The sequence below is a fragment of the Thunnus maccoyii genome, chromosome 5 (assembly GCF_910596095.1).
Source record: "Thunnus maccoyii chromosome 5, fThuMac1.1, whole genome shotgun sequence".
Taxonomy (NCBI): Eukaryota; Metazoa; Chordata; class Actinopteri; order Scombriformes; family Scombridae; genus Thunnus; species Thunnus maccoyii.
Genome location: NC_056537.1, coordinates 17,034,584 through 17,050,318, shown reverse-complemented (window position 1 = coordinate 17,050,318; position 15,735 = coordinate 17,034,584). Strand labels below are relative to the sequence as shown.

The following is a 15,735-nucleotide window of genomic DNA, read 5'->3' as shown; positions in this document are numbered from 1 at the left end:
TGATATTTAGGGTCTGAAATACAGTGAACTGATTGATTGGTTTTCAAGAACACATTAATGTCACTGACTATTTCTCAGGGTAAGATTGCATACAAAATACAAAGGCTGTGATAAAGCTTTACCAACACTTCTTACAAGTTAATGCAACAATAATTTCACATAATTAAAAGGCACCTTAATTCAAGAGTAGGCTTTACCTTGATACATAAACTTAATACAAATATTAGTATTTTTCTCAAACATTTGTCAGAACTTTTACTTAAAGGAGTTTAGCATATTTTCCACCAATGCTTCTTGGTTTGATTATTTTGAAAGTGAAATGATATGGTCCAGTGGTGCTTAGTGAACTCCAGTGAACCAAAGAAACATGTGACATGATGTTTTCCCCCAGCTGGAAGTCAAGTTGAGGGTCAAGCAGAAATGGGTAAAGGTGTAACAGATTAGATCTTCATTTGTTCTGCATACTTTACACATTCTTCATTTCTATGAGGAGAAAAGTCCAGGTTGTTTGCATTGCATCAGGTTTTATTCAATCACCCCTAAATCTATTAAGCCCTGTACTTTAGTTAACCTCTATGATGGACAGAAAGGCCATGTATTCACCACAAAGCTAGAAAATTTTCAAAATGTGCATTTATTTATATTTAGTAATTTTTACATTTCAAATATGATAAAACACTTGAAACATCTACATTGAAACAATACTAAACGTGCACAGCCAGATGATTGAAATCATACTTTACAGACAAGATGAAAAAAATTTGAACCATAGTTTTAAAAGAAAACTAAGAATATCCTGTAATGCGTTAACATTTTGGTCATTGCTTAACAATACAGTAGGACCAGTGTACATACTGACAGGAATAGCCAAAGTATACCTACACTTGTGAGGAAATAGTTGCAAAATGTGCATAATGTTGAGGTTTAATTAAGTGCAAAATTGCTCCAATTTGTCCTTTGGTATGTGCATAATCAACGTGGAATGCAAAGTATCAGATCAACTTAAATGCAGATGTAGAAAATATTCTTTGTAACCAATGGCACATGTAATTTTACCAGATGACAGATTGCAAAGGGCAGACATTACAAGATAAAAACTGACTTGCAAAAACAATTGTGTTTCTTAGTTTAGGCTTCATCAAAGGCAATGGTTAAGCTTTACTTCCCCTTAGCTTTGCTCCTTGGTCGAGTTCCACTGAAGGCAGGACGGTGCGATAGGACTAGCATTTGGCTGTTTGTTCTCCACCATGGGCAAGGTACGAGAAGAGGGGTTTATGGTAAGCAAGGTGCAAGTACAAAAAAGCCAAAACCACAGTGTGTGTGGGGTCAGACCGCGCTTTCACAAAGTATTCAGTTCCATTAGAGTCTGGTCCAGCATCTGGTGCATATCGAGGTTCTCTTCTTTAGCATGTGACAGTTTCTCTGTTAGAACATCAAATGAAGAGGTTTTAATCTCACACAAGCGAGCATAAGGGAGTCAGCTTGTTAGCTTGCATTAATGATTAAGCTACATAACAAGCTACATTATTAAGATCAGTCATTTAAATGTGAGTGCTTTTTAACCAGAACAACACAGCACTGAGAGAAAACAAGGGAAACACATTGAGTAGACAAGCTCTTATTATGTATATGCAAGCAACCATGCAAACACTTGACAACATTCTTATGCATATAAACACAAAAACAATCCATAAAAAATGGATTATTGTATAATGTTATAATACTAATGCTAGAAAATGATATATTTGAGGTCATCCCTGATTGTATATCTTTTAATACACTTCCACCCACAGCAACACAGATCTCAAGCAGTGCAGGCATCGTACACGGACAATGCAAACTGGAAGTGCTTTGGGTCGTAAACTAGATCAGATTGTCATACACATGTTAAAAACAAAACAGATAAAACATTCAGACTATTTAGTCCTCATTCAAGGCCACACGTAGTTCATTAGTGAGTTGTTTCTCAAGTTGCTGGTAGAGGCGATCTTTGCAGTGAGTAGAAAAACAGAAAGAGGACAGGAAATCAGGAAAAAAGTGCAATGCCTGTTGATACCTACCTTCTCTAGAACTGGAGACTTTTTATCATCTTTGTAAAAGACAATATCTGAATAGCCGTTAAATAACACAATCAAATGTGTGTTTTCCTGTTTTTTTGAGTGTGAGTTTTGGCAATCTACTCTTCATATTTTTGCCTGCAACAGGTAAAGCAAAGCAGGGCAGTGTGTAGAGTGAAAACAGAGGATAAACAGATATAACCCAGATAGGTAAAAAGCAACCATGGCAGCAGACTCAAAATAAAATCTTGTCGCAACAAAACTGAAAGAATGTCTACCATTGTCTATTAAGTACATCTTTACAGCTAAAATATATCTATTCAACATCAGAACCGGAGAAACTGATACTGATACTACTGTGTAGCTTCAGTGTGGTCTGATGTTTAAGGATATGGTTTGAATGCTCTGCAGTCTCGTCATTTGAATAGTGAAGTCTCAAAGCACACCATAAAACTTCTCACTTCTGCTCATCTTTCTGTGTCTGAAGTTAAGGCAATGACTTAATAAAAGGACTCAGAATGTTTGATTGTATGTTTATTCAAATGTATGACAGGATACTGCGTATCAAACAAAGCCAGTGTTTCATAATCACTGATATCTTAATGGAGAGTCCAACAATGCTTCTCAATCATCCAATATTCCCAGCAACCAGATGAGTCTCAACACATCTTACAAACTCCTCTGTATTCCCTATTTCCCTACTTTACCACAATCTTCCAGATAACAATCCAACACTGATTTCCACCAATTCTCAAGTCTTTCCAGACTCAGTTCCTCCTGTCACAGTACTAAATGTTGGAAAGTGCTTGCATGCATCAGTCTCAAAAGACAACTTGGCTCAGCTTTCAATCAAGTATCTATAGTTCTTCTAGTTGTTGTGCTTTTAGCACTTACTGTGATATTCCTAATATCTCAGCTTCACAGAACAATATTTGAAGAAAATAAAACAGAACAGCCTTCGAAATCTTTAAAACTTCACCACGGAAAGCAGAGTATGGCTCAACAAATGGTTTGTTGAGATGCAGAAATATAAAATAAATACATAACTTAAAATCAAGGTTTCCTGGTTTTATTAGAGCCCTATGAAAATAAATAGAAATGAAAAAGAAAAAAAGGACAGAGTAAAGAGATACAGCTTACATAGAAGGAAGTGACGTTTATTTTTTACACAACGCAGAAAGTTTCTGGGATTCTGTATAAGAGATGGGATGCAATTAACTTTGACGTGAGGATGAAAAGATGAGGAAAGGAAAGCACAGACAGAGAGGGAAGGGAAAATGGAGAGAAGGCTGGAGAGAGATGAAAGACGCCACTCAGCCGGCAGGGAGCGTCTTTGATGAGGTGTAAACAGTTTATCTGTGTGGGAAAGAAGAGGGTACAATAAACTAGGGGAGGCGGTGCAGGACCCAAAGAAATTGGAGATGTGCACTACAATACACCAGAACCACAGGAGTCATTGCAATCACAAAACAACAAAAACAACAATGCACGATTGAAACACATTGTGAGAGAGGACACGCTGACAACTTGAACAGAAACTCTCCAACAGAATTCGAAGGACAAAATTAATTTAGCAAAACTGGCAGCTCAAAGACAGTGATCTTACATTATGACAGTTCAACCGGTGTAGTGACAGAATAAAAGCGGACCTCACAAACATACAGCGGGCCTTTCTTCTGAACAGACAGAGACCATATTAGTAGAAGACAAAGTGAAACACATTTGGAGAAAAAGGAAACACTCGAAGTTACAGTGAGTGAATCTGATTCAATAAAATGCTTTCTTCATACAGTCCACATTTCAAAAGAGATCTTGTATGCTTTGCTTATGATCACAAAATATCATGGAAATTGCCATTAATATTTTTAAATAAGGGAATCTAAAAAATGCATACAAACTAACAATGATTACTTCTCACATAAAAAGTAATACAACACAATTAATGCAGCCAAAACATTTAAGCAGATACATGCTGTTTTTGTTCATGCACAAGTTTATACCAATGATACTGATACAAATGTTGTATACAGTATCATTACAACTACACCAATGAAGAGAGTGGTTTATTACAAGTGGGCAACAATTACACAGACATAAAATAAAACAATGTCTGTTTAATGTTTTAGTATTACATTTTTTAAAGACGATCAAAAAACATAGAAGCATAACCAATTTGTGTAGGACAAGTGTACAAGTGTAGAGACAGATACAAGTGTTGGACATAGTAGTCATGACAGGTTCAAGAAAATACAGGAGGGGAGGAGGTGAGGCCGTTGGTGTACAAGGAGGAAAGCTGCACGGGGACAGGACGGTGACGGCAGAACAAGCAGGCACAGTAAGTTGAAAATTACATGGAAGTCATGTCGTTGAGGGCGTGGTCCAGCTCCTCGCTGATGGACTTAAACTTCTGTTTCTGGGCATACAACTCATCTATTGGTGGGCCAGGGGCGCAGGGAGAGGTGAAGTGAAAGGGAGCAAAGGTGGAGGAGCACATGACAAGGAGGTGAAGGGTGAAGCATCCAGACGATTGAAAATTGAAAACAGGAGGGAAAAGAGGAAAACAAAGTTACACCAGAAAATGGTCAGAATGAAAGTGCAACAAAAGTCAGGGAAAAGTTCTCAGCGCCATCAAGAAATGGACGGTTTATTTCACTGCTGCATGGCTCTCGGCCCTTTATGCTCACAAAGACTCCTTTAAGCCAACATCTAGTCCTGATATATCTCCGATAAACATCATAGCCATTCTTTCCTACCTTGGATCTCAAAAACAAAATCAATTAGATTAAACAAGGTAATAAGGAACACCACAACAAAAGTATGATGCTGTCTGAAAAAGGTGGTATGATGAAATTAAGAAGGAAGCAGAAACAGAGTCCAAGAGCAAAGAAAAGAATGGCCTAAAGAGATTTGAGCACTTACCTAAATACCACAGCTGACATAATACACATTTCAAAATAAGCAGAACAGGATTTGGAAAAATCATACCTTCCAAGTCGTCAATGGTCTTCTCAAGCTTAGCTACTGATCTCTCAGCGAACTCAGCACGAGTCTCAGCCTGTGGTGGAGAGACAGATTTATGAGTCAGTCCGATACTCAAACTGTGAAACAGCACCTGTGACTTTTATAAATCACCCTTCAACCCCAGATAAGGCCTTATGAAACTTGCCTCCTTCAGCTTGTCAGTGAGGACCTTGATCTCCTCCTCATATTTGTCCTCCTTCTGTGTGTACTGTGGGACAAATACAATGGTGGGAGTCAAACATATGACCATGGAGTCAACTCTGATGTTGTTGGAAGTGATACCGTACAATTTTTAGTACATGAATACAGACAAGTATTATGAAATAAGAGAGAAGTGAAGAGATCTGGCTCCCCATCTACCAAGTCTACTGGGGAGCTGTGAGGTTTGACAGCATGCAGTCAGCTAAAGGGTCATGCTTACCTTCTCAGCCTGGGCCTCCAGTGACTTCAGGTTGTTGGTCACGGTTTTCGACTCCTCCTCAAGCTCAGAGCATTTGCTGGTGTTTTAAAGGACAAGAAAAGGGGATGGAGGGAAAAAGTGACAATGAGGGAACCGAGGATGGAAAGAACCAGGGGTGGGCATGAAATGGGTAGAGGAGAAGTAAGAAAGAGGGGAGAGAGGAAACAAGATAAATAAGAACAGTAGGCTTTCTCAATGGGGGGCCGTACCACCCCCTGGTGGACATTCAGAGAACGTCGGGGGCAATATATTTTGAAAGGGGGGCATTGAGTTGTTCTTGAGGGGTGTCTGTTTTTTAATGCCAGTTTAGTCCTACATTTGAATCCATATTTTCGCAATATTATCATTAGATTTGCTTTAACCTCCTCATCAACTGAGGTTTATGAGGTTTTCCCTGCTAAAGACGCGGCTTTTTCCTGAAAACGCGCACCAGTGTTTCGGGTGCAATGCTCCATCAAAGGGCACACCTCAATTCCTTTAATGTGCGTCAAATTAGAAAGCTATCCTACTTTTTGTTGGAAAACTGAGAGCAACAGTACTTTATAGACAGATAGAGAGGGGGCTGAGAGATTGCAGCTGTGTCCACCTCCCATTTTTTTTGCCTAGCAAGAAACTTCATCTATAGGTCAGTGGTCTGTACAATCCTCTCTCCTTGCTAAATATTAGCGTCATAAAACAACAACAATCATATCATATCAGCAAAGTGGCGCAGGACAAGAAAAAATGCTGCTAGTATTCTATTGAATACCTTAGCTATGGATTCGTACCTTCTCCCACCAATGCACAACTTCTAATGTGTTTGTGTGAACAAGTGTTTTCAAATGAGGCCATGAAACCCTCACATCTCAAGGAACACCTTACGAAGATCCACCCAGACAAGGCAGACATGGAGCATCCATTCTTCCAGGCCCTCAAAGAGAAGCATGGTAGGAGCACCATCAGCAGTCTCTTCACTAAGAAGACCAGCCACACTGATAGCGCGCTAGTAGCTTTGTATAATATCTCCCTGCTGATAGCCAAATGTGGACAGTTGATCAAAATCAGAGAGAAGTTGGTGCTCCCTGCCATCAAAGAGGTCATCTCTACTGTGATGGAGCACGATCCTACACAGGTACTGAAATCCATCCCACTCAGCAATGATACCGTGGTGTGTAGGATAAATGAAATGGGTGCTGATACAGAGGCGCAGCTGTGTGCCATCCTGCGGGACTCTCTATTCAGCCTTCAGCTAGATGAGACAACCACCTGTGACAACAACGCTCTGCTAATGCCTATGTCTGCGATAAAGGCCTCCAACAGTCAAGAGATGGCTAAGGAATCTTTGTTTTCAGACACCAAGGGCCAGACCATTTTTAATGCACTGGATGTGTATCTACAGGAGAAGTCAATCCCAATCACCAACATCCTCACATGCACCACTGATGGTGCCCTCTCCATGGTTGGCAGGTACCGTAACATCAACACTCTACTGAGGGAGCAGGTCCCGCATATCTTCACAGTCCACTGTGTCTTGCATCACTTCACCCTTGTGGCCAAATCTGAGAGTCCACCTCTCCACGAGCCTCTCAATGTTGCAGTCAAGGCAATAAATAAAATAAAGCCTAATGCCTATGCCCTGAATGACAGATGGTTCCGACAGCTGTGACAGGAAAACAATGACACCTTTGAGCGTCTTCTCCATACTGATGTCCACTGGCTCTAAAAAGGAAATTGCCTTGCTCATTTTTGTGAGCTGTTTGACAGCATCATGGTGTTCCTGGAGGAGGTTGATGCAGCTCTCAGGGAAAAGGTGACATCCACCCACTGCAACATCATGTACCTTGCAGACTTTTTTGAAAAGATAAACAAAGTCAGGCTAAAGCTCCAAGTATATGGAGTTACTCTTGTCCAGTGCAAGGCAGTCATCCACAGTCTCACCTCCAGGCTGGATCTGTGCAGGCAGAGTATAGGCAGGAGGCAGTTTTCTCATTTCCCGCAGTTGACCAAGGTGATCTACTATTTTTCAGTAACAATGCTAAATAAATATATTATAATAGGCCCGCTATGATTGTAATTAATGTATTTTAGTTGTATGAATACATTATGTTGTAATGTTTATTATATTGACCTATCTGAAAATATAGGACTATATATGCATTAAACACCGACCACCTGAGGATGGTTAAGGCCAACATGGCGATCCACTTCAGGGACCCCCTGAACCTCGATGTTCCTGTCTGGGTGGTGCAGCCCTTTCAGCAGACGTGACTGAATGCAAGCCTGCTATCCAGGGGCATCTTGTCAACATCCAGAGTGATGACAAGGCCCAGGCAACTTTCTGCACCTCTAGCTGGGGCAGCATGTGGGTCAGATTCGCCCAGTGTTACCCAGCTCTCTGGGAAAAAACCAAGCTGCTTCTTCTTGCTTTCCCATCAATGTATCTCAAGCAGGAATTCAGTCAGGTCCTCCATATGCAGTCCAAATACCGCAATCGCTTAGGCTTGACAGCCTCAGGTGCACTATGGCTGAAACTAACTTCTCTGCAACCTGCTGGGAAGAAACTGGCAGAGAACAACAAAGTGCAAGACCCACACTAACTTTCTTCACAATTATGCTTATTTCCTTCAAAAGTTAAGATAAATAGGCCTATAATATAGGATAGCCTACATATCCTTCTGCTTTTTTCCCCAGTAGCCTCAGACTTTCTTCTTGGTAGGCTGCTCTTTTTTTCCCTTGGAACAATTAATCAGAATGCTTCTTGTTTGGCGCTGGCGGCAAATTACCACTTTCTGATTGGCTGCTGTTTGTGATCAATAAGGAGACCTAACTAAAGTTTGAATGTCAAATTTCTAACAGTTGCATTTGTTTAACAGTCACAAATATAATGTCTATTCACATGGCTTTTTTGCTCCCTGGGAAACTAATGATAACGGTATTCCAACTACCCAGTTAAATCAAATCCGTTATTTGGCATTCATGCTTTTTTAATGATATAACACAGAATAACAATCAACATTAATATTCAAGGAAGACAATTAGCCTACATTTTAATTGATGGGGGGTGGTAAGGAACCAGGATAATGGATGGGGGGGCGCTGTACCAAAAATGATTGAGAACCACTGATCTACAGGGATTAAACAGGTAGGTGCAAGTGCAGATTAATGTAAAAGGTGAAAAATCGTACCTTTCTGACAGCTCAGCGCGCTCCTCTGTACGCTCCAGGTCACTCTCAATGACGACCAGCTTACGAGCCACCTTTAGTTGCAGCACAACAAAGTGTTACAATACAACTAACAGCTGATGACTGTGACACAATTAGGACATAGTTAAAAGGTATTTCTCAGTTTTAAAGTATACCACTCTAATATGATTGAATCATGTTTTAGAAAAATGCTGATTTTGGATTGAAAATTGAAAAATGTTGCACACAATTTAGCATCTCTAAGAAAAAAACTGCTTCATAATAGTTATTTAACTAATTAAGATATTATTAAACAAATAATTACAGCTTAAACCCCCCCTGTTATCACTAACTATCATAGAGTTGTCATAGAGTTACAGATTTTAGTGACTGAGTAACTGTATGTTTGGGGTTGATTAATTGTTTTGGCTGAAAAACTCGCCTCCTCATATTTGCGGTCAGCCTCCTCAGCGATGTTCTTGGCCTCCTTCAGCTGGACGTCTTGCATCTCCATCTTCTCCTCGTCCTTCATGTTCCTGTTCTCTATGACCTTCATGCCTCTGTGTGGGGATACAAACAGTCAAGGGATATTAGAAGTAAGGAGCTGACCTGCAGTCTCCCTGAGGGGACACATCTGGTGTGCAGCAGTGATGGCTGGTAAATCTTTAATACACTCTTCTAAGGTAAATGGATGATTGATTTCTGACATGGCAGAGGGAGACAATACAGAATTTGGAATGATTTGAAATGACTGCATTATCTTACACAGATAGTGTGACAGTGAACTGTCAGAGGTCTGAATCCCTGCTGCTCTAAAGAACCCACCTCTCACTCTCATCAGCAGCCTTCTCAGCCTCCTCCAGCTTGGTCAGGGCAGTGGCCAGACGCTCCTGAGCACGATCCAACTCCTCCTCAACCAGCTGGATACGTCTGTTAAGGGAAGCGACATCTCCCTCAGCCTAGGGAGAGAAGAAGAGCAGCAAGTCAGGAGGTGCACATCATCTTTCATACACAAACCAGAACTTATATTATACTGCACACTTACATGTCAGCCCAAAGAATGCAGGTAGTGATTGTTATTTTAGGGGTTGTTTCTTTGTGATGCAACCTAACTTCATTTTATGTGAGTAATCACAGTTATTCAACAAGTGTCTGTGTGCCACCTGTTGGGAAAAGCCCTCTCAGGAGGCTTGCCTGTGCTCCTCATTGACTATGTATAATGATAACAATGTCCCAAGCTGACAGAAGGTTGAATACCCCGCCTCATTACTGCTAGGCCCCAGAGAGAACATTAACAAGGCTCAAGTCAAAGGGCCTGAGACAATTATACTGCAAATGAATACTTACATGCTACACATACAACCACAGAGGAGACTCTGGATAAGTCACAACTGTGGGAGACATTTGTAATGTCAGTTGGTGTGATATTATCTGGTATCTTTAATAGGGGTGTGATTTTGAAGGGAAAAAAGAGCCTTTTCTATGATTATTCAAGCCTGAAGCTACTTCTGCTTTTTGGTTTCTGTTCAGCAGGTATGAGACCTGTACTTTTCTGAAAATGCTCAAGTGAAAACAGGATACAACTACCAGCAGTTTGACTGAGTCAAGAGGTCTTTTCCCCTGCAGCTCATGATACATTGTAAAATGCATCTCAAGTTGTGAAGCATGGCAAGGAAGTTTCTAATAATCAGTTGAAGCCGTGGGTTCAAGTCAAAGGGCCTGAGACGACTATACTACAAATGACTGCTCACATGCTACACATACAACCACAGAGGAGACTCTGGATAACTCAGAACTGTGGGAGACATTTGTAATGTATCGGTTGGTGTGGTATTATCTGGTATCATTAATAGGAATGCGTTTTTGAAGGGGAAAAAAAGCGCAGGCCTTAAGCCGCAGCTCAAAGATTTATTTCCCGTCTAGATAACTGCTGCTATGTTCACAAGGGGGGAAATCACTCTTTGTAGCTGTGTCCTTATATGGGCAAGTAAAGAACATAAGCTCACTGTGCAGAATGGCACCTTAAATGTTGCCACACGATGTTGCTCTGACCTTTGTTTAACCTCACAAATTAAAAAAGGACTACACTATGAGCTGCTGCTGCTGCTGCACATTTTCCAAGAAATTGACAAGTAGCAAGATGGCATCCTCGATTGGGCTGAAAGCTGCGTAAAGACAGGCTGGACAGTGCGCAAGCTTTGTGGAGACGCACTCTACTGCTACTTGTCCTGTCATGGTCCTGTCTGGTCTCATTTTGTTTTCTGGGTTTTGGTTGTCTGTTTGTCCTGTGTTTCCCTCCTGTGTTCCTGTACTCTTCCCCAGCCTGCTTTTCCCTTCACACCTGCCCTGCATCAGCCTTGTCGACCCTGCCCTACTCCCAGTGTTTCCCCCAGCCAATCAGCTCCCTGCCTGTTCTTCTGCCTAATCACCTGTTCCCTATTCCCTCTTAGCTCTGTTTATATTTAGGTTCAGTTTTCAGTCTTTGTTGGACCATTTGTTTTGTTCTATTTGCCCGCACTCCTGAGTCCTGTTCCTGTGCTGAACATATAAATATTGATTCTTCAGTTCCATACTGACTGCTGTCTCCCACATTTGGGTCCACCTGCTTTGCTCCTTGTAACATGTCCAGGAAGTAGGCTACTGCTGATTTCAAAACGGGCCTAAAAAATAAAGTACTGTGTTTGGTTGCGCAAAGTAGGCTATTACACTGTGGAAATCTGTTGCATTGGCCTTAAAATAATAAAAATGTGACATTTTATTGATCTAAAGTAACAATACCTCCTTATAGAGCACACCTATTCAATATGCAGCAATCATCCTGCTGGCAGCAGACTATTAGAGCAACCACACCCTCTGCGGGTCAACTGTGAGCAGTACACATCGCATTAAAATATTTTTAGACTACAGTACATCCGTAACAGCTGAAGCGGACGCGATGCATCATGTGGGCGAGGCGGACCGGGGTTTTCTACCTGCTACACCAACTCCGTGTCTACCACTGCATACATATTGAGTTTTGCCAAGTGATAATGCAGTTTGGAAGCGTAGGCTATATTAACTGGTACTGAATTAATTAACTAGATCTTTTTAACTACAGGATCAATGATTTGACACACATTGATTTGATTAATTTATTATAATGTGCAATGTAAAAAAAACCCCACAGGGTCGCACTGCTCCGTCGCATTGCCTCTGGTATAATGAGAGCAGCGCAACTTCTGTGATCAGTGTAGCAGCTTCGGTTGATTATAATGGACGCGTACTGCAGCGCCTCCAGGCGTGTTGCGCCTGGTGTATTTTGGCCGTAAGTTTTCACTGAATACAGTAATTACAGGTTAGGTTCACAGGCTAGGTTTTAAAACGAGAGTTTGTTCTGAAAACTACAAATGATTGCTATCTATAGGGAATTGAAAAATCACACCATCATAGTCTGTATGATCGATTAAAACTCACCAGGCCAACAGACTAGCCTAACTCCCTGCGGGAATCCAATTAAAGGATTATTACAACGGGTTTTCCTCAGAGTCTGTAGATTCATTCTTGGGAGCGAACGTCTTTATCTGCTGCACTTGGCCTTGACCATCACCCCAACTGGGTCATCAACGAGTTTGTTTGTCTTGACAAAAATGTTTATGAGGACCTAAAGTTATTTTGTCTCAGGCATTTAAAGGTCATGACCTTTAAATGCCTAAATCTAAATTCTTTACATAGTTTTCCTGTCATGCTGTATCTATCTAAAGTAGAAAAAACAGTATGAGCACCAAAATAAATATTTAAAAATATTTTAGGTATATTTCCTTTCGATAAGCGATATTTATTCATTGATAATTATTACACTGGGACATTTTGATGGGAAACTGTGTTTTTCCCTGTGGTAAGCAAAAAGCATAGCCCACAGATGTGAGCTCTATCCTGACCACATAAAGTACTTGGCTACTATATATTTATCCAGGCGCTTGCTCTCTGTGCTCTTGGGAAGAGCACTCTTTTCACTCGGAAAAAGACTTCTTCAGCCTAGACCTATAAGACTGAACACATGAAGGCATGAAAGCACAAGATAATAAAGACCATTAATGTGATGATTTGTCCTATAAATTAATTGTATTCAAATGAATAATTTGCGTATTAGTTAAACAGCCAATGTGGCTTTCTTTGGGCTGACATGTAAGTGATTGTGAACAAATAGGCCATGAAGCAACAGTTCAACAATAATAAAATCAGAAAGTCAATTTGGAGTTTGATGGCCAATTTTCCAGGATGGGCAGGTGTGCAAGACCCACTCATCCAAGATGAACATCATTTCAGAGATAATAGATCAGGGCAGTTTGAATGCCCACAGAGTGTAAAATGTATTTCTCTGTGGTGTTGAACTGTCACATTCAAAGTGGTGAGAGAATGAAAGTGTGGGGAAGCGTGGTGCAGGAGCGGTGCCATTGTGAATCCCCTCCATACTTACATCGGTGGCACTCTTCTCAGCCACCTCAAGTTTCTCCTGGGCATCCTTAAGATTACCAGAGTACTTCTCCAACTCATCCTCAGTTCCCTTCAGCCTCTTCTGCATAGCAACCAAATCATCCTCAAGCTATGGCGAGTTTCCAGGTGGATAGTTTCAGAGGTGATCAGCAGGGAGACGGAGTGGCGTGAGCGCGCACAGGCGCAAGAGCGCATACAGAGACACACACAGGACAGGACAGGAGAGGACAGGACAGGACAGGAGAAAGAGAGAGGAGAAAAGTTAGGGAAGCTCATGCACGTCAGGATCAGATACCTTGGTGGCGACCTCCTCAGCGGCCAGCAGCTTTTCTTCAGCAGTTTGGAACTCCTCAAACACTTTATCTCTTTCGTCTTCAGTAACACGCAATTTCTTTTCCAACTCTCTTAATTCGTCGTCTAACTATACATGCATATAAAAGACATTATAGAGTTAAACAGAATATGAAATAAACATGTATGCAATTTATTCTATCAAACAAAATCAATAATCATTTAACATTTGACATAATTTCCTAGGCTATATTAACATCACCAATTGCCAAAACAGTTGAGAGGAGGATTCATCCAAAAAAAAAAAATCAAGAGCGATGTCTTATTCTTAATTTAATCCTCATTTGGAATTTTCCTTGAAAGCAATTAATCCGTATTTAGGAGGCGGTCCGTTTAAAGGGCAGCAGCTTTACACTGCCACTGGTATTCCTGCTTTTTCTAAGGATCTTTGGGATTTTCCACAAAAGAAACAAAACGCTTTTAAAAACTCATCCAACCTGTTTGGTTCTGTCTTCTGCTGCTTTCTTGTCTGACTCAGACTGCTCAGCTCTGTCCAAGGCATTCTCCTTGTCGAGCTTGAGCATCTGCATCTTCTTCTTAATGGCCTCCATGGTTGCTTATTGCTGTTCGGTGGAACCGACAAAACGTCCAAAAGAAAACCCAAGCAGAGACTGGGAGTGGGGCTAGGGCGTCTGTGCCTAACTGAACGCTGAGCTGGAGTGCGGGCTCTGCCTCGCTGTGCCCTGTCAAATATGTACTTTCAAGAGGGGGGTGACTGGATTCCTGTGCATCCAATACTTTTTTGGAGGAGGCGTGTGTGGGTGCCCCGACGTTTTTGAAGGATCTGCTCTGCGATTCGTTGCTCCCAAACATTTGACTTTTGATACGCCTTTATATGGGGTGTGATGGACAAGCAAGTAGCTCCCATGGAAAGGCTTCCTATTGGTCATGTAATAGAAGCCACTGAATTTACAGAGGAGAAGAAGATCATTTCTTACTGAATGAGCACAGCAAGATTTGAGTATAGTTTGTTTCACCATGATGACAACTCATTTAAAAGTTGTCTATTGACTGTTCGTTTTCTAGCATTAATGAAATGTTTTATTTTTATGTTAATGATCTTTTCTGATTCCACAGTGACAGTGTCTTCCTATTCATCTATGACAGCCTGGGATTTGGACCACAGTAACAATTTCACCAGGCTTTGTGCACCCACTGATGTCTGTGTGTGAGTGTGTTGTTTGGGTGGGTGGGTGTAAGTTCATATGGGTAGTTCAAGGCAAGTGTGCTGCCTGAGAAGAGATGCTTTTGGTAAGCCAAGTAAGCCCTAGAGGCATTGTTCACAGTCTGAGGGGCTCAAGACAGGGAAGTTTTTACCTGATAATGTATCGGATATCCTCCCTGTAAACTGTTGATGTGTCATTTGACTGTGACAGAGCAGCAGCACCAGCACCAGTCATGCAGGAGGGGTTTTATACCACAGTTACAGCTGCTGAGCTGCTGATTTACTTGGCATTTAAGAAATGTTAACTGCTTTACAAGCTAGAAAAGAAGAATATTTCAGTTTAGTAGTTTTAAACTTGAACATTTTAACCCATAAAATTCTATTATAAATTACATCTATTTTTACTTAATTAATTGACCAATTAATCTCCCTAATTGAGACTTTACATTTTTTTTTAACATTATATAATATGCAATGAGCTATAATGAAAAGTTGAAAGATACAAGGGTGGTGACTGAGGACACACCAAGTGTCTCTTAGTCTTCATAAAGATACTCAAGGATATTTTTGGGATCGCCTGCTCTTTCACGCACCTGCCTTGGTCTGTAATATGGAACCAAGACACTGTGGCAAGATTCCAAGGTCCAGTGCCATTAGATATGTCCCAAAAATAATCCTTGTCCTGCTCAGGCTTTGGTCTGTTTTATAGATTATTCTTGCTATGCTTGCAGACTCACTCATACTTTTAGAATTAAATAAACTGCCCTGTCTTCAGACTTTATCCAATCAGTAATGAAATAGAGACAACATTAGGAATGGTGTTCAGGTACAATTTTCTTATCGTGTTATTTTGCTATAAATCAAGATTTTGCTCTGTCTCCAGACACTGGACTTTACAGTTGTAATAGACGCTGATTAACAGGCACAATAATAGAAAAATCTAGATAATCTAGGGCCAGCCCATGCTCTAAATCTGGCATTTGTATAATTGTGATTGGTACTGAAAAACACTGGTCACAGATCTGGTCTTACTTCTGCCTGCTTTTC

The 15,735-nt window shown here is 40.9% G+C and overlaps 1 protein-coding gene across 5 annotated transcripts; it reads right to left on the bottom strand.

Annotated features, from left to right (window-relative positions):
* Window positions 1-616: 616 nt before the first annotated feature.
* Window positions 617-14,247, bottom strand: LOC121897830 (tropomyosin alpha-1 chain-like). Of its 5 annotated transcripts, none has more exons than XM_042412576.1 (10): window positions 13,961-14,244; window positions 13,468-13,593; window positions 13,156-13,281; window positions 9,525-9,658; window positions 9,142-9,259; window positions 8,703-8,773; window positions 5,500-5,575; window positions 5,224-5,286; window positions 5,043-5,112; window positions 617-1,422 (listed from the first exon to the last, which is right to left on the bottom strand). In XM_042412576.1, the coding sequence occupies exons 1-10, from the start codon at window positions 14,072-14,074 to the stop codon at window positions 1,340-1,342; spliced, it is 981 nt and encodes a 326-aa protein (XP_042268510.1). In that variant the 5' UTR covers window positions 14,075-14,244; the 3' UTR covers window positions 617-1,339. The 5 variants fall into 5 exon arrangements, with proteins under 5 accessions (XP_042268510.1, XP_042268508.1, XP_042268506.1 ...); XM_042412575.1 differs by lacking the exons at window positions 617-1,422; window positions 13,468-13,593 and adding exons at window positions 3,111-3,413; window positions 4,409-4,487 and having other exon boundaries at window positions 13,961-14,224; XM_042412574.1 differs by lacking the exon at window positions 13,156-13,281 and having other exon boundaries at window positions 13,961-14,247.
* Window positions 14,248-15,735: the final 1,488 nt, after the last annotated feature.

Coding starts and splice junctions, on each gene's coding strand:
- LOC121897830 (XM_042412576.1), bottom strand. CDS start 14,074: ATGGAGGCCATTAAGAAGAAGATGCAGATGCTCAAGCTCGACAAGGAG. Junction 13,282..13,467: donor CTGAGGAGGTCGCCACCAAG/GTATCTGATCCT, acceptor AACTCGCCATAG/CTTGAGGATGATTTGGTTGC. Junction 9,659..13,155: donor CTGAGAAGAGTGCCACCGAT/GTAAGTATGGAG, acceptor TTCTCTCCCTAG/GCTGAGGGAGATGTCGCTTC.